The following is a 23,341-nucleotide window of genomic DNA, read 5'->3' as shown; positions in this document are numbered from 1 at the left end:
ATCATTGTGTGTGCTGTCCCTCGGATGGATGGTAAAGTGGGAGTGCCATCTGCCAAGTCTAGATGGTGGACGTTAAAGATCCCAAGACGAGTTGGTGGACGTTAACGGTCCTTCACTAAGACTAGGTGAGCTATCGCCGGCACCACAAACAAATTACAAATTCCTGCCAGGCTGACTTCGGACTCTGAGTGGTTCCCTCACCAGGATTGGTGCCAAGCAACTGCTTAGGCAGCAAAAACGCTCTGCATCAGGCATGCTACATGACGACGACGATGATGATGATGATGATGGTTTGCACAGCAGATTGTCATGGAAAATGGTGTCAATGAAAAGTAAATTTATGAATTTTTAAAGTGATTTAAGGCTCTTGGAGGAGCTTTTCCATCAATTACATGCAGTATAAGGACAATGATGTACTTTAACATGAATTAAAGGACATCAGTCGACAATGGACAGAATACATACAACATAACGTTACTTTTGAGCATTGTGAGCCATCGGTTCAAAGGAGAACATCAAAGCAGCCCAGCAGGGCTATATAGGGTCCTGCCAGAATAAAATTAACACCACTGATTGTAAACAAACTATATTATAATCTCTGACAAAAAAACCAAATCAAATGGAATTGGCATCATCTATTAAATAGCATGTTCTTTGGCATCATGTGGTGCTTGAAGGCATTGATGTTCGAGGCATTGAAGCAATGATATTCTGCATGACGACCTGATCCAAATTTTGCCAAATGTGGAGTCTATTCTGTTGTAGCTCCTGCAGATTACCTGACATAGGCCGGCATTTCAGCAGCATGTTCCCATACGTTCATTCCAAAACTCCATGGTACCCAGTGAAGAAACGGCAGCCCACTCCTTCTCTTCCAGACGTATAGCATGTGGCACCATCTTCATGCAGCAAATGTGTTCCTCACTACAAAATTCCTTGCTCGTATACAAGTTAACCTCGTCACTATACCAGCAAAGCATTTTTGAGAGTGGAACACATTTATTGCAGGAATATGGTGCCACATAACGCAAATCCAAAACACTGACGAGAAGGAGTGGGCTGCCGTTTCTTCCCTGGATACCGCAGAGTCCTGATAAGAACACCATCGAACCCGTCTGGGAACACCGAGTGGCAGCAGTGAAAAATTCGATACATTCCAAGTATACACAAGAGCAACAACAAAATGTACTCCACATTTGGCAAAATCTGGATCAAGCTGCCATATGGAATATCATCGATTAAATGCCTTGCAGGTTCAAACACCGTATGATGCAAAAAAAAAAAAAACGACATGCCACTCGATACGAATACATAATGTCCATTTGATTGTGCACATACCACCCATTGTTAAAATAAAGTCGTTTACAATCAGGGGCGTTCATTCTATTCTGATAGTGCACTATACCATAGTCTAGCGTTTTGTATGTACTTGAACCCCTTGCTTCATGCAGAGTGTGGCCATGTTTTCATGCTCCAGTGGAATTTATCAACTTTCGACTGAAATATTACTTCCCAACAATAAGCCAAGTGGCTTGGTCACTCTGACCTTCTTGGTTGCCATGCAAGCTCCCATCAGGGTTTGTGCAGGTTATCAGTAGTCGAAAGTGTTCCTTATATTTCTTCAGCCTCTTTGCCATCAAAACATCAGATCCTTGCAAGTGCTGGTAGCTTGCTTGCATCACGCATTTGTTGGAAGATGAATATCAAGTCAATGAGTATTGTCAGAGGAAATAAAAGGAAGTTAACCTTCAGTAAAATTTTTTTTATTTAAACAGCGATCGAAAGAACTTAAGACGCAGTTCAGCTGGATCAATATGGTTAAACGACAGAAGCCCATGGGAAACATGGCATGATATAAAAAAGAAAAAGAGGAAGCCTTTTATTCTTGCATTGGTTGAAAGCTCAAATTGAGAGGTGTATGTATGTTTGTGTAATATATATATATATATCAACAGAAAAAGAAAAAAAATTGGAGAGATTCAAGCAGCGATATGTAGCCTATACACCACCTGAGTTCAATATTTTTGTCCAATTGAATTATTTTTTATTTTTTTTTTTTCACAATTTCCTTGTAGGTTTGGATTAATTTTCTTCAGATGGGCAGGCTGCAACCTCTTCCCTCTCCTCAGACCTTGGGAAAGAAAAAAATAAAAACCATAAACTAGTCAAACAAGTGGAATATTTCTTTCAATCATGACAAATATCACTCTCACTGTCTCTCTGAAAGGACTATCTGGCAATCCCTCCTGTCTACATTCTTAACAATCCTCTTGAGGAAGTTCAGTCATTCAAACTCCTCAACCTCACTGTCAGCCATGATCTTTCTTGAGCAAATCACATTTCAAAGTTGGCCTCGAAAGCCAGCCACCAACTGGTCATCCTCCATTGTACAAAGTCCTTCCTTGGCACACCTGAACTCCTATCCATCTGCAAGGCCTTCATCCGTAGCTTGATGGAGTACTGCTTTCCCCTCTGGGCTGGTTTCACTGCCTCACATCTTCCTCAGCTTGACGCCATGAAAACCATGGCCTTCAACATCATTCGAGAATCCACGCTGAAGCTGAGTATATGGGTCTATCATGTTGCCATCGCAGACAGGGTGCTGGTCTCTCTGTCTTCTGTGGCCTCCTTTCTGTTATTTCCATGCATTGTCCTCGCCAGGTTTCTGTAGGGCTCACACGATCCATCATCAAACCCCACCTGGTGAAACCATCTAAATCCAGGATCACTGCTCACCTCCACTCATTTGTTCCACGTTTTTCCCACCTGTGGAATCAACTTCAACATCTTCAATCTCATTGTTCCCTCCAGGTCTTAAAGACAGCTGTTCACCACCATCTCAGATCATCACCAATCCAAAACCATGATCCTTTCTACCCTTATTAACCCCACCCATATCCCTCCTTCCAACTTTCCAGTTTTCTCTCATTGGAGCTTCTTCATGTGCCCATCTTGTCCACCCCATACATGCGCTTTTTGCATCCTGATCCGCTCAATGTACTCGCTCTTCCACGAGCCTCGACTATGTACGTATACAAAAGCAAAAAAAATTACTAATTTTTTTTTTTTCCAAGGAGCATTCCCATGTTTCAGAGTGGGACAGACAGTATATATATATATATATATATATATATATATATATATATATATATATATATATATATATATATATATATATATATATATATATTCAGATGTTTGGAACTACAGAACTTTAATATGGATACAAACAAACACGACATAAGAGTGACCAAAGCTTTTCATGCTGCACTCTTCAGGGTAAAAATTGCAGCAAGTGAAGGAGGAAATGAAGGCGAATGCTTTATACGCAGGTCTCAATAAGGTAGACGCTGATTGGTTCAACCGCAATGAAGTCACGGTTAATCCAAACGCCCATTGGTCGGCTCATCATCTTCACCTCGAGCTCCCATTGGCTGGAGCAGAGTTTGTCAATGATTGACGTTTGCAACCACATACTGGAGAGAGGGGGGATTGGTTTCCCCCAAGGTCCATTCAACAAATGAGAGAGGGGTTTCCCATTACGGTTTCCCCTATGTTAACAAATAGTGAATGGACCTTAGGGGAAACCAATCCCCCCTCTCTCCAAGATGTGGTTGCAAACGTCAATCATCGACAAACTCTGCTCCAGCCAATGGGAGCTCAAGGTGAAGATGATGAGCCGACCAATGGGCGGTCGGAATAACCGTGATGTCATTACGGTTGATCTATTCAGCGGCTACCTTATTGAGACCTGCGTATAAAGCACACGCCTTCACCTCCTTCTTCACTTGCTGCGATCTTTACCCTGAAGAATGCAGCACGAAAAAGCTTCGGTCACTATTATGTCGTGTTAGTTTGTATATATATATATATATATATATATATATATATATATATATATATATATATATATATATATATATATATATATATATTTGTTGTTGTTCGAGTTGTGGGGGTGTATGGAGGAATTTCATCGGAAAGTTAGGATTGTATGGAATTACTTGGCCCGTGGACATGTAGGAGACATCTCAATGTAAATAAAGTAGGGAAACTGAGTTTAAGTGTTGCTTGGCACCACACGGAGGATGGTGCGGTGTTAATTAGGTAGGGATTGAGGATAATTTCCCACAGTATGTAATTGCCCCCATGATGTTTCCCCAAGTTTTTCCATTTACATGCTAGCCATGAAGAAGTGTGTTATTATAACAATAACAACAACAATAAGACAGCTGCATGGCCAAGCAGGCAAGAAGCCCAGCCTTCCCGGGTTTGTGCCAGAAAGCCACGCCCGAAGATGGATGATTGATAAGCGCGATGTGGAAGGAAGATCAGAAGCGAACGCAGGAGGAGCTTGACATGAGAAGAGGTTTTTTGGTTTGGTTGGTTCAGTTCGGTGTAAGGGACGCACACGGTCAAGAGAAGAGGGAGCTAGGAGATGGTGTGCAAGAACAGGGCATTACGGCTGGCTTTCCTTTGACGCAAGAAGAAGACAGCACGATTATTGTATTCGTGTTGAGGCAAATTGGCTCGTAAGACGCTGGCCATTGACTCTTGTTTGGGTCGTATGAGACGGACCTCGAAACCTCGTGCATATCACTGAAGAGACAGCGCTATTCTGCAAGGCAGCGGGTTGGTAAGCGTGATCGCTGAAGAAGCTGCACGGCGGTTGGTTAGCCCTAGTGTTGAATATCACCTCACCAATTACTTCACGTACATTTCCTACCCAGAGAGCGGCTCGGTGCCATTTTTGGGCGCATCTTCCCACACCAGACGAAGCGCCTCGATCCCAAAGTTCAGTAAAGACCATCCCTGGACAAAGCCAAGTGCCAGAATAAAGGGAGGATTTCCTTTTGTTAGTTTTCCCCCCCGTCTGTATGTCGAGGCACCTCGACTTTACACTTTAAATTACTTCACGTATTATTAATTACATTCTGACTTGTACCCTTGTAAATATTTAAATTTTCATTAAATCCCGGTATACTTTAAGTTGCTTTGTCCATGTATTTGTCGTGGGGTTTGAGTATAAACCCCTTGTGCTGTGCTTTCGTCGCTCCGCCAGTGCCGCCCTGCCCCTCCCACGTGTGACAATCTCTGAGGATCACGTGTCCGCCTCCTAAGGAAAACCGCTCGGCGATCCGGGCTGGTCGGTGTTAACCGCTCATCCACCACAATTGGTCGGGGGGAATAAATTAAACCGCCCAGACCCACGACAAATATATATATATATATATATATATATATATATATATATATATATATATATATATATATATATATATATATATATATATATATATATATATATATATATATATATATATATATATATATATATATATATATATATATATATATATATATATGAAAAGATTTTCCAACTTTATCAAAGGATGCAAATCCATAAACTAGACTTCTATATTGGCATTTTATGCACACAATACCATATTACTATAGTCTAAGGCAATTAGAGCAACAGCAAATCCATTTGGCTTACAATGACGAGTTTGAACACCGGAGAGCAGACAATGAGGGATACGCGTAGCAGATGGATGTGGGATTAAGCATGAGATTGTAGAAGGTAAACATCATTAAAGTCTGCAAGAATGAGGAAGGAAAAGAGAGCATTATACCTTTACTGCAATGAGAAAAGTGAAGAATAATTATGCGCGAAGAGCTCACTAATTGAAGTTGATGAACTGTGCCACGACTTGATGGTTCGGGTGATGGGCTTGGGATCCTAGGATCCTGAGTTCAAATCCCCTTTGGCTGTTGAATTAACAACAGGTGAGGTTGACTGTACCTGTCACCCTTCCGAGGTCAGAAAAATGAGTGCCAGCTTGCTGGTATCCTGTGGCAGAGTGGCGACCCATCCAGGATTGTGTCCAATAGCCAAGGAGACGATAACTTGCCTACTCTTTGCAAGACACCTTTGGATCTTTAATGTCCACCAGTTAATATTAACAAATGGGACACTCAGCTGAACGCCTATCCGAGGGACAGCACACTTTGTAATACCGAACTGCATATCATGTATAATATAACCTGTCAAACCATAATGCCATGGTAAATGAAAAAGGGCAATGTTGAACCCACTTTCACCACAACCTCAAAGCCATGTCTGCATTTTATGCCTTGATGAATGGTAATCCTTTACACATGACTGCACTGTTTTAATCTTTTTCATCCCAGCAATGTTATTCACAAAGAATCCACTTTCTATCCTGTTTTATGGCCCTGCTAAAGTTGTATTGCAAACACTGAAATATATGAGGATAACAATGATAGGGAAGTCCTTTAGCAACTCTGATATTAAAGCAGTTAAAAAATATTTTGCTTTCCACCACCTTCCAAATGTCAAGGGCAAAGGTGGGGGGCGGGGGAGAGGGGGGAGGGCGAGGAGAGGGCTGAAATGATAAAATATAAAACCGAGAAAAGGAACAGAAGGAAGAATAACCAAGGAGGGTTAAAGTGCATTGAAGATATATACTTTTAAGCCCAAGTATTTCAAAGACAATTTGACTTCCTTTGAGAGGGCCTTTCATTCCACCGTCATGGATACGATTTGAGGCTGGTGTGCGGAGGTGGAAGGAGGAGTGGGTAGCTGTTGAGAGAAAGGAGGAGAACATGCAGGGTGGAGCAAAGGTAGGGATTGAGGGGAATGGGACATAAGTTCTTGCATCAAGCCCATAATTTTGGGCTGGCCCCAAACAGAAAATTGGTTCCACATGATCTTTAAAGAAGGCAAGGAAAAAAAAACAAAAAAAAAACAGGGTGGGGGTGTCTTTGCAATCAGATCAGCAGCACATTTCCTGTTGGCTTTAGGACACCCATGCATGGACGGCAAAACCAACGCCATTCTAAAAATAACAATTAAGCACATTGTATTTGGTCGCCATAGGAACAAAGGATTTAAAATCCTCCATTGATAAAAGGTGTGTACATGAGAAAAGCCATTTTGGGAGAAAGGAAGCTGAAAGGGAAAGTACAAGTACATCAATACGAGGAAAGATGTAGGAGAAAAGGAGAGAGAGGGTGAATAAGTTGTGCGAGTGGGTGTGTTGGGTGAAGGAAATGGAGTTGTGGGTGACATGACGGAGAAAAAGGTGCAGAAAAACGAGTTTTTCTCTTTTTTTTGACGAATCTCGATCCATCACTCTCTACTCAGTCCTGAACTTCCCCCCATCCCCCTCTCTTACCAACCGTCCCTGCCCCTTCATCCGGCAAGTTTTCAGTGCCTCGGGATGAGAAGAAAAAAATTCAGCGTGACCAAATTAACGAGCCAGAAGCCGACAAAAGAATAGTCTTTTTGACGACTATGCCTGTGGAGAGCTCTTCTGCTTCCCATGGCACCTGAAAACGCTTCACACGGCAAAAGGGCCAACCAGTCAATGACAATGTAAGATTCGAACGGTCATCAGCTCTTTACAAAAATGGCTTGGGCAACCAAAATATCATATAAAAACAAACAAAAAAAAACTTTCCACCAGCCTTTCAAAACGCTCACCACTGATGCTGGATTCACCATAATCCCATCTCAGAAAACGTCGTTGCACACTTACAAAGTTGACAACAACATGAAAACACATCGGTCTTAAAGGTTGCAAGACCGTACTATTTGAGGCGTACAACAACAATGCAGTAAAAGCAGACGACCTCACAAATGCGTCGCAAAAACAATGCTTTTCCTCCTTTGTCGTTGCATCCCATTACTTCCCCATCCAAGTGGGAATATTTTAACTGTGCATTTCAGGCAAAAGCTACCGCAGTGCACACGAGCACAGCGGTTACAGTAGCGTGTCAGTTTAATTGTTTGTTTTTTAAAGGTGGCATTTGGCTCTTCAGAAGAGTCAAGGGCAACATTTTAAAAGGACCTAAAGACTTTTGAAATACCGCTGCACCATCTGCATTACAGAATGACACGCACCTGCTGCCTTTTTTAGACCGCTCCGTCACCCTCAAACCACCCGTTCGCTGCCCAACCCCTGGGAAGATCCCCAAACTGGCAGTGTGCAGATAACTTTCAGGGCAGCGGCGCCCACCTGCTGGGTCATTGTACAAGAGCACTTCATCCTCCTTAACCGTTTGCAGGACGGACAGCATCTCCGCCAATCCGTAGGGGTTCAGGGTTAAGGCATCCTGAGAGAAAGCCGGTCGTGGACTCTGTAAGCCACTCCGCACCATCCTGAGGAAGGCTGGATAAGCACTCTGTTCAAGAGCAACCTGTACCTCCGCCTGAGCTTGCTCAAACATCGCTGGGTCGGTCCTTTTACTGGACAGACAATCCCGCACGGCGGCCCGTGTGCCATTGCCCAACCAGCAGAGCACTGTGCTCGAACCATCCTTGATAAACTTGCGGTAAATTATTTTTGCAAGCTTCGGCCTTTTATCCTCGACAGTCTTCCGGAAGCCGCTACAAGCAAACCAAAAGTCCAAAAGATCTGCATTCTCCTTTTGTTCCAGAAAAACTCGAAAGAGTCGCGTCCCTTCTTGGTCTTCTAGAAGTGAAGGTAATGATTCATTCCAACGCTCAAACGGAGAAGTCGGGGAACAGCTCCCCTCGGGTTCGTATCCAAAGTGTCCATCGATTCTCCTCGATTGCACCGCCATCATCTTCATGGCAGCTGTCGTTGTATCGGTTGTTCTCCCACGATCACTTTTTGTAACATGAGTCTTACCGAGCACGTCATTGGTGCGGCGCTCAGGCCACACATCAATATGACCCTCACGACCTGGAACTGGAGGTCGCTGAGCAACAGTGACATCATCGCAAGGGCGAGAGACTTCCAACTGCTCAAGAGTCCGCAACTTATCAGAGATGCTCAGTGACATTGCTCCAAATCTTGGTTTTGTCACTTTCAAGGTTCAGGGGCCCCAGATAGGGGCCACCACAAGATTGAGTCTCATTGGCATGGCATCTCACTGTTCAAATGACAAAAGACAAGGGAAGGGAGAAAAGTCATAAATAAAACCATACTTAGAATACAAACAAAATCTACACAGCAAAAACAAAAGACTTGTAACCCAGCGGCTGCGGCTTGTTTGTACATGTATTACAAGCAGGACAAAGACAAGAGGAAACAATGGAGAAATCGACATCGTAAATGTGATGTGACCCTGAGAACCCACCATGAAAAACCATGGGCTCAGATGAGAACATCAAAAAGGTCAAGCAAAGCTTTTGTAGTACCCAACCAAATACTATATTTTCTAATCATGATTACCATCAAAGATGTTATCCACTGTAATGTGGGGGATTGAACAGAGCAAAGTCCCCTGGGCAGAAATGAAAGACGACACCATCGACTGCTTTTGCATGTATTTTGTAGCATGGTATTACTTCAAGGACAGGCCCACGATCATGTTTTCAATCAATGGAACCAGTGGAGGGGAGGGAAGGGAATGCACCAGGACCGACAGGAGGAGTGGGGGGACGCACCGGGACCGACAGGAGGAGTGGGGGGACGCACCGGGACCGACAGGAGGAGTGGGGGACGCACCGGGACCGACAGGAGTGGGGGGACGCACCGGGACCGACAGGAGGAGTGGGGGGACGCACCGGGACCGACAGGAGGAGTGGGGGACGCACCGGGACCGACAGGAGGAGTGGGGGACGCACCGAGCCCGACAGGAGGAGTGGGGGGACGGAGCGGGACCGACAGGAGGGGTGGGGGGACGCACCGGGCCCGACAGGAGGAGGGGGGGACGCACCGGGACCGACAGGAGGAGTGGGGGGACGCACCGGGACCGACAGGAGGAGTGGGGGGACGCACCGGGACCGACAGGAGGAGTGGGGGGACGCACCGGGACCGACAGGAGGAGTGGGGGACGCACCGGGACCGACAGGAGGAGGGGGGGGACGCACCGGGACCGACAGGAGGAGGGGGGGGGCGCGCCGGGGACGACAGGGGGAGGGGGGGGACGCACCGGGACCGACAGGAGGAGTGGGGGGACGCACCGGGACCGACAGGAGGAGTGGGGGGACGCACCGGGACCGACAGGAGGAGTGGGGGACGCACCGGGACCGACAGGAGGAGTGGGGGGACGCACCGGGACCGACAGGAGGAGTGGGGGACGCACCGGGACCGACAGGAGGAGTGGGGGGACGCACCGGGACCGACAGGAGGAGTGGGGGGACGCACCGGGACCGACAGGAGGAGTGGGGGACGCACCGGGACCGACAGGAGGAGTGGGGGACGCACCGGGACCGACAGGAGGAGTGGGGGACGCACCGGGACCGACAGGAGGAGTGGGGGGACGCACCGGGACCGACAGGAGGAGTGGGGGACGCACCGGGATCGACAGGAGTGGGGGACGCACCGGGACCGACATGAGGGGGGACGCACAGGGACCGACATGAGGGGGAAGCACCGGGTCCGACATGAGGGGGGAAGCACCGGGACCGACATGAGGGGGGAAGCACCGGGACCGACATGAGGGGGGAAGCACCGGGACCGACATGAGGGGAAGCACCGGGACCGACATGAGGGGGAAGCACCGGGACCGACATGAGGGGGGAAGCACCGGGACCGACATGAGGGGGGAAGCACCGGGACCGACATGAGGGGGGAAGCACCGGGACCGACAGGAGGAGGGGGGGACGCACCGGGACCGACACAGGAGGAGGGGGCGCACCGGGACCGACATGAGGGGGGACGCAGCGGGACCGACATGAGGGGGGCGCACCGGGACCGACATGAGGGGGGGGCGCACCGGGACCGACATGAGGGGGACGCACCGGGACCGACATGAGGGGGGGACGCACCGGGACCGACATGAGGGGGGACGCACCGGGACCGACATGAGGGGGGACGCACCGGGACCGACATGAGGGGGGACGCACCGGGACCGACATGAGGGGGACGCACCGGGACCGACATGAGGGGGGACGCACCGGGACCGACATGAGGGGGGACGCACCGGGACCGACATGAGGGGGGACGCACCGGGACCGACATGAGGGGGGACGCACCGGGACCGACATGAGGGGGGACGCACCGGGACCGACATGAGGGGGGACGCACCGGGACCGACATGAGGGGGACGCACCGGGACCGACATGAGGGGGGACGCACCGGGACCGACATGAGGGGGGACGCACCGGGACCGACATGAGGGGGGACGCACCGGGACCGACATGAGGGGGGACGCACCGGGACCGACATGAGGGGGGACGCACCGGGACCGACATGAGGGGGACGCACCGGGACCGACATGAGGGGGGACTCACCGGGACCGACATGAGGGGGACGCACCGGGACCGACATGAGGGGGGACGCACCGGGACCGACATGAGGGGGGACGCACCGGGACCGACATGAGGGGGGACGCACCGGGACCGACATGAGGGGGGACGCACCGGGACCGACATGAGGGGGGACGCACCGGGACCGACATGAGGGGGACGCACCGGGACCGACATGAGGGGGACGCACCGGGACCGACATGAGGGGGACGCACCGGGACCGACATGAGGGGGGACGCACCGGGACCGACATGAGGGGGACGCACCGGGACCGACATGAGGGGGACGCACCGGGACCGACATGAGGGGGGACGCACCGGGACCGACATGAGGGGGGACGCACCGGGACCGACATGAGGGGGGACTCACCGGGACCGACATGAGGGGGACGCACCGGGACCGACATGAGGGGGGACGCACCGGGACCGACATGAGGGGGGACGCACCGGGACCGACATGAGGGGGGACGCACCGGGACCGACATGAGGGGGGACGCACCGGGACCGACATGAGGGGGGACGCACCGGGACCGACATGAGGGGGACGCACCGGGACCGACATGAGGGGGGACGCACCGGGACCGACATGAGGGGGGACGCACCGGGACCGACATGAGGGGGGACGCACCGGGTCCGACATGAGGGGGGACGCACCGGGACCGACATGAGGGGGGACGCACCGGGTCCGACATGAGGGGGGACGCACCGGGACCGACATGAGGGGGGACGCACCGGGACCGACATGAGGGGGGACGCACCGGGACCGACATGAGGGGGGACGCACCGGGACCGACATGAGGGGGGGACGCACCGGGACCGACATGAGGGGGGGACGCACCGGGACCGACATGAGGGGGGGACGCACCGGGACCGACATGAGGGGGGGACGCACCGGGACCGACAGACTCACCGATGTAGGAATGACAGCATCGCAGAGGGTCTTGTGTGTTTGCACGAACTCGGAGCAGTGACGATGGTATTCGAATCCCACAACAGCCGATAATAGCACAGTGAGCGAGGCGAGGAAGAAGAAAAGAGAAAGACCGATATGGAGGAGGAAGCAAGGCCGCCTCTCCTCCCCCCCCCACCCCAGCAATACCACATCAAAGGGGTCTTTCTCTCTCTCTCTCTCCGTCCCTCCAAAGCCCCGCTGGGCAGAGCTGGCCGATTGCCAGACGGGCAGCACTGACGGTTCGAGATGGTGCTGAAGTTCAGGACGATGATCCTGTCCCTCTCCAATTTTTCCTTCCGATATCCTCCATGACTGGTTGACTGTGGAGATCACCGAGTCCCTTCCCTGGAAAAAGAATACCGAAAGGAAATGCCTTCCATCAAAATGACATCGGCACACACACAGACAGACAGACAGACAGACAGACAGCCGAGTGAACGGACGCGCTGCCGGCTCTTTTATCAAAGGCGAGGCCTCATGTTTCTGCCCCACCAACATCACCTCGAGCCGATCGATCCTCAACCAATGAGATCACAGCTTACTGTTCACTAAACCCAGTTTGAGCCAATAGCAATGAGTGATAGTAAGAAAAGGCGGGCCCCAACGAAACAGCTGGGCGGGGCCTAAAAAAAGGGTGATGTTTTTCGTGTCTGACGGGTTATCTTTGGGTTTATGTCATTATTTGCTTATCTGTTAGCTTATTTGCCTTCCGTTCTTTGATGTTCTTTTATGAGATCTGCATACATACCGGAACACTCGACTCTGAACACCAACGTGAGAAGTGTTGCAAGAGCGCTTGTGCTTTTAAATTACCAGTTGAAGGTTCGAATCACGTGATGCCTCATTGCTGCGGTAAATAAAGCAAGGCCTTCGATCCTGGAATAAGGTCCGACCGGAACGTCGAATACAGGTGGAACGTCGAACCCGCCAGAACTTTCCAGCAAGGGGACGTTGCATCGCGAAGCACGCTGAGCATCCGAGCGAGACGTTAAAAGCCGGCTATCCTCACGACCGGAGGTTAACGATCTCCTCCAACCACCACCCCACTCACTGCCCTCACACTTGTTCCTTGACAGCAGCACCAGAGCTCATAGCGATCTCGACGCTCAAACCATCGCAGCGTTGACCCTATTCTGACGAGAACATCAAAACGAGGCAGCTCTCTCCATACGGCTTTGGCATGCGATCTATACGAGGAATAACAAGCCGTTTGTTGCACAGCGAGAGCGGACTGAGGCGATACGGACCGTTCACTATCGGTCTGTGTGACAGATCGTTCAAAGCGACGACTTGCGCCGCGGTTTCTGAAGAGATTGCGGTTCGCGCGCTTTTTTTTTTTTTATTTTTTTTTTTTCTTTACCAACGGCGTCACCAGATTCCGTGAGGAGACGCGAAAACCTCGAGGAAAATTGACCTTCGGCATGCGGTGACACGAGAGACACGTCCAGAGGATGTCAAGACAAGGGAGAAACCCGTCGAAAAGAGCGAGTACAAATGGCCGAAGGTGACATGGCAGCGCCGGTCGGTAAACATTCAGCCAGAATGGAGATGCAGGGAATGTAAATAGCCGCCATTCACTGGCCGTCTTTTCATGTGGCCCGCCAGGGGAGATTTCGGCGTCTGAAGTCTGCCGGCTTTGTGCTCCTTTTACTATGTCCCTCCCTCAACCTCCCCACCCTCCCCACCTTTCTTCCCAACTCGAAGCCTCCCCCACCCTAAACTGTCCTCTTCCTCCTCCTCTTAATTTTACCTTTCACACCATCTCCTACATTCACCCTTAATCCTGCCTATTCTCCTGTCCAAACCTTTTCCTGTCCTTAAATTTTCCTTTGAAGTGTTCTGCAAACCAAACAGGATCTCTGAACGATTTTGGTTACGAGCCGTGTATTTACTACGTTTGCAGTAAACTGGAGGAGGGTCAAAAATGATTAAATTATACAATAATTGAGAAACAGTGCAGTGTTCAACGCGATCACGAACTAGCAATGGACGTTACGCCAGGTGTCCCATCTGGTAGCGTTACTGCATTAGTTGATGAACGCTGAAGATCCCACAGTGTCTTTCGATGAAAAGTAGGTGAGTTATCGCCAGCTGAACAAAGTACAAATTCCTACCTCCACTTGAGGAACACAACTTTAATGAGGTGCTCTATGCATGTGACGAAAGACCAGGGACAAAAACTTGCTCTTCCAACTGGAGCGGGGGAGAGAGAGAGAGAGAGAGAGAGAGAGAGAGAGAGAGAGAGAGAGAGAGAGAGAGAGAGAGAGAGAGAGAGAGAGAGAGAGAGAGAGAGAGAGAGAGAGAGAGAGAGAGAGAGAGAGAGAGAGAGAGAGAGAGAGAGAGAGAGAGAGAGAGAGAGAGAGAGAGAGAGAGAGAGAGAGAGAGAGAGAGAGAGAGAGAGAGAGAGAGAGAGAGAGAGAGAGAGAGAGAGAGAGAGAGAGAGAGAGAGAGAGAGAGAGAGAGAGAGAGAGAGAGAGAGAGAGAGAGAGAGAGAGAGAGAGAGAGAGAGAGAGAGAGAGAGAGAGAGAGAGAGAGAGAGAGAGAGAGAGAGAGAGAGAGAGAGAGAGAGAGAGAGAGAGAGAGAGAGACCTGCTTCTTGTGCGTGTAATGTCGCTTCGGGGGATAAACATAGTTTTGTGGGACGTCTCATCATGTGCACTTTAAACATATGGTACTGTACGTACTGCATTGTAGTTTCCGCAGCATAAACATAGTTTCGTGGGATGTCTCACCAGTGCAACACGTCATTACCCACGACGCCATCCCCCGTGAGTTACTTACAGAATGAAAACACGAACAGCATATATTGATGTATCCAGTAATTACCAGGTCATCACTTACGGATATTGCACAATGGAAACATTCAGCACATCTTCGTGTAAATCACCATCTTGCTACAAACAGCACCATCTGAGCTGTTACATTTTAAAAACGTTCAGCATAATCCACTTGTAGATCAGAAAGACATGTCATGTGAGTTTAAGAATGGAAATGTTCAGCATATCTATGAGTGTAATTACCAACTACCAAAATACGGACTAATTACATAATGACATTGCTCACCACATCTATTATCAGCTGCTGAATACAGCATCACCCATAAAAAATCCCCCACAAACAATGCGCAGACTACTCACCCTCCTGTAATTACCCACAATGCAGTGTGATTTACATGAACCAGAACCTCCACAAACTGATAACGTTATCCTCCTTGCCTCCACTGCAACAATGACAAAACACTCATGGATTTTTCCCCGACATTCGTGGATTTTCGCCTATTTCCACAGCATTTTCCTTCATTTTCTGATCCATTTTGTGTCCCAGCTCTTCTGCGAGCCTTGACTTTGCATATTTGCAAAAAAAACAACAACACTGGAAAGGCAATGGCAAACCACTCAGTATAACCCTAAACAAGAAACTTCATCGGCAGCATTGACGCTCCGTGAGGAGTGTGGAACATTCAAAACAAAAAAATGAATGCGGGGAGGACGGGAGAGTTGGGGGGGGGGGTTCATATATTCTGTCTTATATGCTTTTTAATAATTAAAGGATTCCAGTTGACAAAAGGGTGACTACTGAAGAAATTTTTTGTTCTAATAATTTTAAGACCTCAAATTTGAATATTAATTGTGGAGCTTGAGATACTGCATGAACATATAAGTATTTGCTAATAACAGCACAGATTCCAACCCATCAAGCTACTTTTACAAACTGTAGATTAAACATGCTGCTCAGAAACACAATCGAACATTAACCTCCCTTCGGACTGAGATTAATCTGCCTGTCATCCTTCCTAGGTCGGCAAAATGAGTGCCAGCTTGCTGATATCCTGTGTCGGAGTGACGACCCATCTCGGATTGTGCCCAATAGCCAAGGAGACTTCTTAGGCAGCACCAACGCTCTGTACAGAATATGGTCCCAATGGATGGATGGATGGATGGACTGAGATAGTATATTCCCAAATTATATGAAGTCAGACTTACATTTGGTTGGTCCATATCTGGTATTTCTTCACAAGTCTGGCAATTTGCAGCAATGTAGGATTCTTGTTTCATAAGGAATGTAACTTCTGCCTGTAAAACAAAAAGACTTGTTTATGACCTCCATAAACATTTAAAAAAAATACACCAAAAAAACCTGAAGAGTCAAAGGTAGTTTGACTGTGAGATAATACACCATTACTATTTCTTCTTTCATCAACAAAAACATTTATAGCAATTTAGTTTTATTTCCTCTTTTCTCTACTTTTCCTCATCCTTTTGATGACCACTTGAATACAATTGTGTGTGTGTGTGTGTGTGTGTGTGTGTGTGTGTGTGTGTGTGTGTGTGTGTGTGTGTGTGTGTGTGTGTGTGTGTGTGTGTGTGTGTGTGTGTGTGTCATTGGATGTTATCTCCATATGCAGGTTTCATAAGGTGGATCGGAGTCCGCCCAGGTCTCGAAGTATCCACCTCCGTTTCAGTGAAGTATCACGATTCATGGACCAATTTGTGAAGTTCTCTTCTTCTCAAAGTTTTGTATTGAGGGCTCTTTTGAGGATCGTCACCAGGACCCAGACAGCAGCTTCCAACTGTAATTTGTTGGTAGTATTCTCAGGGGTGGTTTGGAAGACCTCCGTAAGGTTCTTCTTCATCATTCCCGTTGCTTTAATTATTACTGGTACAATTTTGGTGTTCTTCAGCTTCCAGGATCTTTTGACTTCAGTTTTGAAATCCTGGTATTTGGCCATTTTATTTATTTCTGCATTGTTTAAACCAAAATCGCTGGGTACTGAAATCTCAATTAGCATTGTTGTCTTTTCATTTTTTTTTGGTTCCTAAGTACTACAGTATATCCAGTCTCAATGCTTTGTTTTCTCTGTTCGTGTTTGATGGGATCATTAGGTTGTATGTGAGCTTCCTTGTTTTCAATGATTGTTTTTGGTTATTGTTTCCTTGAGTTTTCTGGAACTGGGATATTGAAATTTTTGCAGACGTTCTGATGGATTACTCGACATACCTTGTTGTGCCTCTTTGTGTACAGTTGCCATGACATGAGTTTTTTACATCCCGATAAGAGGTGACTCGTGTTTTCTGTTTCTCCCTTGCAGAATCTACACTTGTCAGATTGACTCAGTCCTGCCATTTTATTAAAGCCATTGGTATATTTTCCCTGGTCTTGGGCGTGTATAATGATTCATTCTCAATCCCAGTTGAGCTCACCTCTTCTTTGCCATTCCAATGAGTTTTCTTTGTCTATGCCCAGTCTGTCCAACGATTTTTTTTTAAATATCTTCCTGCTCTCTTTTTGTTTTCCCAGTTGTCAGTGTATATCTGTTGATATTTACCCTTGCCGAAGGAGAGGGTATTGCATTTGGGTCAGTTTGTTTGTTTGTCTGTCTGTTTGTTTGTTTGTCTGCACAGAACCTTCGTATTTTTCTCCGTAACCGCTTGTTCGATTGAGATGAAATTTTCAGCATAGGTGCGGCTCCTTGTGTAGAATGTTTTAATAATAATGACGTCATCGGTTACGTGATTCAGCAGCCATATATATTTTTCTTTTTTAAAAAAACCTTTAAAAAGCTTCTCTGAAATGGCTGAACAGATTAATGTGAAACTTCACAAATATGACCGCCTATCCATGAGCTACAAAAGGATCACACATATGATGTCATAGATCACATGGTTTGGCAGCAATATTGGATTTACCCTGAAACCTATAAAAATACACCACTCAAAAGAATTCCTGGTGAGGGTCTGCAATCTCTGATTGCTTTTTTTCTTATTTGTTTGAAATTTTTATTTTGTCTTTTTTTGCAATCAATGGGGCTGTATTCATTGCTGTTTCGGTTTCATGTGTGACATCTTCTATTCACACCTGTCTTTGGAAATTTTTTGCAATTGTGTTCGGGATACCTTTTCTGGATAGCTGTCTTCATGTTTGCATACAAATTGTGTTTGGGAGTCTGTTGCACTTTTCACATACTCAGTCAATCCGACAGTTGTCATTCTGTGTACTTGGTTGAGTTCCATCAGGACACCATCTCTTCCTTGTCTTAACAGGTACATTCTCAGGATGTATTAATTGGTTTTTGTCGTATGTTTTGTGGATAGTGAGGAGTTTCCTTGTTTTGATATCTAGTTTATTGATCGCTGATTGTTGCCAGTTTATTACTCCACAAATGTGTTGGAACACTGGTACTGCAAGTTGGTTTATGGCTTTGATTTTGTTCCTTGGGGTGAGATGTGTTTTCAGAATCAACCTCGTTCTACGCAGGTATTCCTTGGTATTGTTTTGCGAATTTGTTTGTGACATATATGGTGGCCTTCTTCTACTTAGATGTATTTGTATGTTGCTTCATTGTCGAGCTCCTGTATTGTTGTACCTAGGTCGATTTTTATGTTGTCCATTTTTATCGGTTTAACTTGTATGAATATGCTCTTGGCACACATATCAAGGCCAAATTACATTTGAATGTCATCAGGGGACCATTTCACTAATTTTCGTCATTCTGCCAATTTTTTATCTTCGCGGTTCGAAGAGCTTTAAATCATTCCCATGCAGTACATGTACATGGATGATTTCAAGCTCTTTCCTGTTTCTTTGGATGTTTTTTGGGTTTTTTGCATACACTGTCGAGGCTCGTATGAGAGCTAACACACAGAAACGCACAACAAGGGGAGCATGGGACAAGAGGGGTGGTAGAGGGAAAGAAAAAAACAGCAGGGAACGGAGACATGAAGAGGTCTGTGGAAGGGTCATTCCATGTCAAATCATCAAAGAATCTGCCGTCATCTCTCAGATTTTTGTAAAACTTTGGGAACCAATTGGAACCCATGAAAAACGGCAAGAACTCAAATATTTTTGCTAACAGCCACTTAATTAGTGAGATACAGACTAACGAACTTTGGACTAATTAGCATGACGTCGCAAATTCAAATGGCCATATCTCTAAAAGTATAACACCTCGAGAGCTGGTTTTGGTGTCATTTTAAAGGTATTTTCATGCCCTATGAATTTGTCTGGGCAACATTTTCCTACCTCCAACCACAAAAAAGTTATCACAAAATATAAACTTCAATCGTGAATCCCCAAAAAATGTATCCTTCAAATTTCCTCAAATTCATCCCAGAGGTACCTTATGATGTCAAGAAGCTTCCACATAAATTTTGTGATGGGCACTCCAATAGTTTCTAAGATATGAGCAATAATGTACATGTACGTATGGCATATAGGTTCGAAAATCAGCATTTGTAATGTATTATACAATCAATAAGTGAGTTCAAGTACACAGTGTTCACTAACCTGACTTAGGCTTTCAATTTCCTCTTCAATGCAGCAACAGCAGCACTTGTTTCTTCCCCTCAGGCCCAGTTGAAAATGAAAGTATATGATACTTCAAAGCAATTGATGGTCGTTCCCTGTGTTCCCTGTCATGGCTAGCTTAGAATGATTGTATAATACATTAAAAATGCTGATTTTCGAACCTATATGCCATACGTACATGTACATCATTGCTCATATCTCAGAAACTATTGGAGTGCCCATCACAAAACTTATGTGGAAGCTTCTTGAGATCATAAGGTACCTCTGGGATGAATTTGAGGAAATTTGAAGGATACATTTTTTGGAGATTCACGATTGAAGTTTATATTTTGTGATAACTTTTTTGTGATTGGAGGTAGGAAAATGTTGCCCAGACAAATTCATAGGGCATGAAAATACCTTTAAAATGACACCAAAACCAGCTCTCTAGGTGTTATACTTTTAGAGATATGGCCATTTGAATTTGTGACGTCGTGCTAATTAGTCCAAAGTTCGTTAGTCTGTATCTCACTAATTAAGAGGCTGTTAGCAAAAATATTTGAGTTCTTGCCGTTTTTCATGGGTCCCAATTGGTTCCCAAAGTTTTACAAAAATCTGAGAGATGACGGCAGATTCTTTGATGATTTGACATGGAATGACCCGGAAGGGTAAGGAATGGGGTGGGGTACACGGGGTAAACAAGATGGACACTGCAGGGATTTTCATGTCCTTACACGACATGGACTTTCAGGAAGGAAAGCAGGAAATTTGAAGGAAGTTGGTTTGGGGTGGATTAATGGGGGTAGAAAAGGTATGGGGGAAGATAAGAGATGGTGGTAAACAGCTGTTTTGAAGACTTGGAGGGAAGAGTGGGATTGAAGAGAGGGTGGGAGTTTGTTCCAGAGGTGAAAAAAAGAGGTATGAAAGAGTGAAGGTTAGCAGTGTTTCTTTATTTTGGTAGTTTTACCAGAAGGGCGCTGCTGGCGGACCTTGAGCATCCTGCGGCAATATGGGGGGGGGATATATCGCAGACAGAGTGGGGGAGGGGGGCGAGGACAGAGATGAGATTGGATGTTAGGATGTATAGATCTGTGTCCTTATATTAGGAGGAGAGGAGATTAGGACCATAACTCTGTGCTGCTTCAGCAGTCTTCTTGGCTATTGGGCACAATTGGGCACCTCGACGGGTCGCCACTCCGATGCAGTATACCAGCATGCTGGCACTCATTTTGCCGACCTCGGAATGATGACAGGCCAAGTTATCCCCACCTGATATTAGTTCAACAGCTCAGTGGGATTTGAACTCAGAACCCTGGGATTCAAAGCCTACCACCCTAACCATTAAGCCAACACCAGACTTATATTAGGATGTATATTTTATTGGATGTTAGGGTGTATCTGTGTCCTTGCTCATTAATTAGGTTGCTCAGTGAGTAGGGGGCCAGGCAAAACAGTATGGGCGAAAGGCTGTCATTTTGAAAGATCCTATGTCGTATCGTCATCCTTGGTATTTTGATCTTTCCATTTGAGTGCTGAAATATCAATGCAGTGTTCCAGTATCCCATTGCTTTCATAATCAGTTTGCTATAGTTGTAGGGGTTGAGATGGAGAAGACAATGCTAATTCTCTTTGTAAATGGGTGTTGTGCCGTGCTTTTCTTCGTGGTAGAGTGTATTACAAGTCTCAGCTATATAATATAATAATATATAATCTTATAATAATATAACATTATAATATACAAGTATTATAATATATTATAATGCAGTAGAGTATTATAAGCATTATAACAGTATATCTGTATGAAAACCTTATATAATCGAAAATTACTTGGCCAACTTGCTTCCATGCTCTGTACCTTATGTACTCTTAAGCCGCTGGACCAAACAAGTTTAAAGATAGTGTTTGTACTCTGGATGTGCATGGATACATTCTCCTAAGTTGGGATGGCCACCTCCAACTTAAAGTTGCCACCCTTGCGGCTCCCATAGGGAATGCATGTTTTTAATTGCTCATAATTAGTGCAATTTAAGATTAGGAGGATAGCCCGTGAATGGCATATTTCATTGCTTCTCACTCACCTGACTTCCATTCCTGCTGAAATTGGGTGTCAGTACCTGTATAAACATTAATCGTGATTTTCAGGTTGAACATTATTTTGTAGATTGCACATTTATTTCAGGACTTTTAAGCTCGCTGTTAATTCTGCTTGCAGATAATAATGATCCGTATTGTTTTCTTAGGAGTAGGCATTTGGGTCAGTACCATAGCTATACATTACAGTGTTCTACCTGTAGGTATGTTGGACTCTGAAGTTCACTGCTTGTTTTATTGGAGCCGTCATTCAATAAATCCATGAGGTTTCTTTTGAGGAACTAATCAGGAAATATTTGACTGAACGTAATAATAATAATTTTAATAATGCCACTGCTGGTAAAGCAGTTTTTCATTCAGTTCTTAGCTTTTCTTGCTTATTCAAAGATGATGAAAAATATATTTCATTTGGTCTGTCTTGGTGTATTAAAAATAAATCTTGTGTTGAGTTTTCTGTCCTTTAACTTCTCTGCACTTTCTCCCTCTTGTCCCAAGCTTATGCAGATGGAGTAGGATGACTGGTGCAGTGCACCCATGCGGTGTGATTGGCTCGTGGTGTGTGGAACTTATTTTATTTTTCATGAGAAACAACAACATCCGGCTGTGTCAGTGCTTTGAGTTCTTCAGATGTGGCCACACATGCTTGGGATTAGATTCAGCTATGCATCCGCTTGCTTGAGAATGGCATGTCTTTATAGGCCTACTGAAGACAAATCCAGAAACCAAAGCTTGCTCGCCCAGATTCTACACACATGTCCGGTTCCGCACACATGTTGATGCCCAAGTTCTGCTGGGTTTTTCACTTGTCTTAGTTCATACCTTTCAAAACCTCAGCAATCAGATGTGACACCACGTACCTTCTTTGGCTATTATGACTCATAAAGAAAAAGTGGGAGGAATATCCTGTGCTTTAACATTTTGCTTTGCTGGCTACTATGCAGATTTTTTTCTTCTGTGTAACTGGAGTATTCTATCGTTGCAAAAAAGAATGGCTTTTCTAATCTGCACCCCGAGAGGCGGTCAAATGATCCCAGGGAGTTGAAGAGTGTTTGCGTTTGCTGCCAACCTGTTATGGTCATTCTGCAGAGCAGTAGGGTGCCAGCTTTTGGCGTCCTTGGAATGCAGATCCTGAAACTCGAGATAAAGGGGCCTTAGGAGCATGGTAATGTAAAGGCCTTTTGAGATGTACAGTACAAGTTAATACATTGATATATACTAGAGCTTTAGTCAGAGCATTATTAATTGAACATCAGAATCACATTTGATTTCCATGGTGAGGACAAATCGTATCCGATAAAAGTTTATATTAATTACTCAACTGTTAAAGTGTAATTGAAATAACTCTTCCTGATTTAGAATGACCAATTACGTCATCGGGATGCAAAATATTTTCAAATATATTCAAGTTTGATTGATCACTAGCAAGCTTTCATTGTTGGCCAAATGTATTGTTACGGCGCCGGTGCTTCGACTGTCACCGACCGCTCTGATGGAGCCGCAAGTCGAGTCGGCCCGACCGATCGCCCGGAATATAGATCGCCGCCCGGATAAGTCCGAGTCGACGGGTCTTTGTACAAGAACCGAAATACGCCAATGGGCAGATCAGGTGGGGTAGGGTCGATTGCCAATCTTAAATGTACTTAAATACCCACGTGATCCAACTACCGGGGTATTCCGCTCTCAACGGAACAAACCGCCGAGGCGAGCCTGTCCCATGTGTGATTCCGAGCGGCTTAATCGCCGAGAACCGTCGGTCCAAATGTCCCCCTT

At 46.3% G+C, this 23,341-nt stretch overlaps 1 protein-coding gene and 1 long non-coding RNA gene across 4 annotated transcripts in view; one reads left to right on the top strand and one right to left on the bottom strand.

The window, feature by feature from the left end:
* The window catches only part of LOC147022292 (axin-1-like), a 64,489-nt gene extending 51,776 nt beyond the window's left edge, over positions 1-12,713 (bottom strand). For 2 of the 3 annotated variants that reach the window (XR_015061175.1, XM_085893014.1), the window contains exons 1-2: positions 12,155-12,691; positions 7,928-8,922 (exon numbers count right to left, since the gene is read on the bottom strand). Coding sequence is in view for 2 of the 3 variants with exons in the window: in XM_085893014.1 (XP_085749140.1) it covers positions 7,928-8,832 (905 nt within the window). In the remaining variant the exon portion in view is untranslated. The other variant, XM_085893015.1, reaches the window with a different exon arrangement.
* Positions 12,714-12,820: 107 nt separating this feature from the next.
* On the top strand, positions 12,821-22,789 carry LOC147022291 (uncharacterized). Its single transcript, XR_015061178.1, has 2 exons — positions 12,821-13,700; positions 15,994-22,789. It is a non-coding gene; the product is annotated as an uncharacterized LOC147022291 (long non-coding RNA).
* Positions 22,790-23,341: the final 552 nt, after the last annotated feature.

This window comes from Eptatretus burgeri, chromosome 8 (genome assembly GCF_056783735.1).
Source record: "Eptatretus burgeri isolate ZD-2024b chromosome 8, Ebu_testis_v1, whole genome shotgun sequence".
Lineage (NCBI taxonomy): Eukaryota > Metazoa > Chordata > Myxini > Myxiniformes > Myxinidae > Eptatretus > Eptatretus burgeri.
The sequence above is the reverse complement of the archived record's forward strand: the minus strand, read 5'-3'. Positions and strand labels throughout refer to the sequence as shown.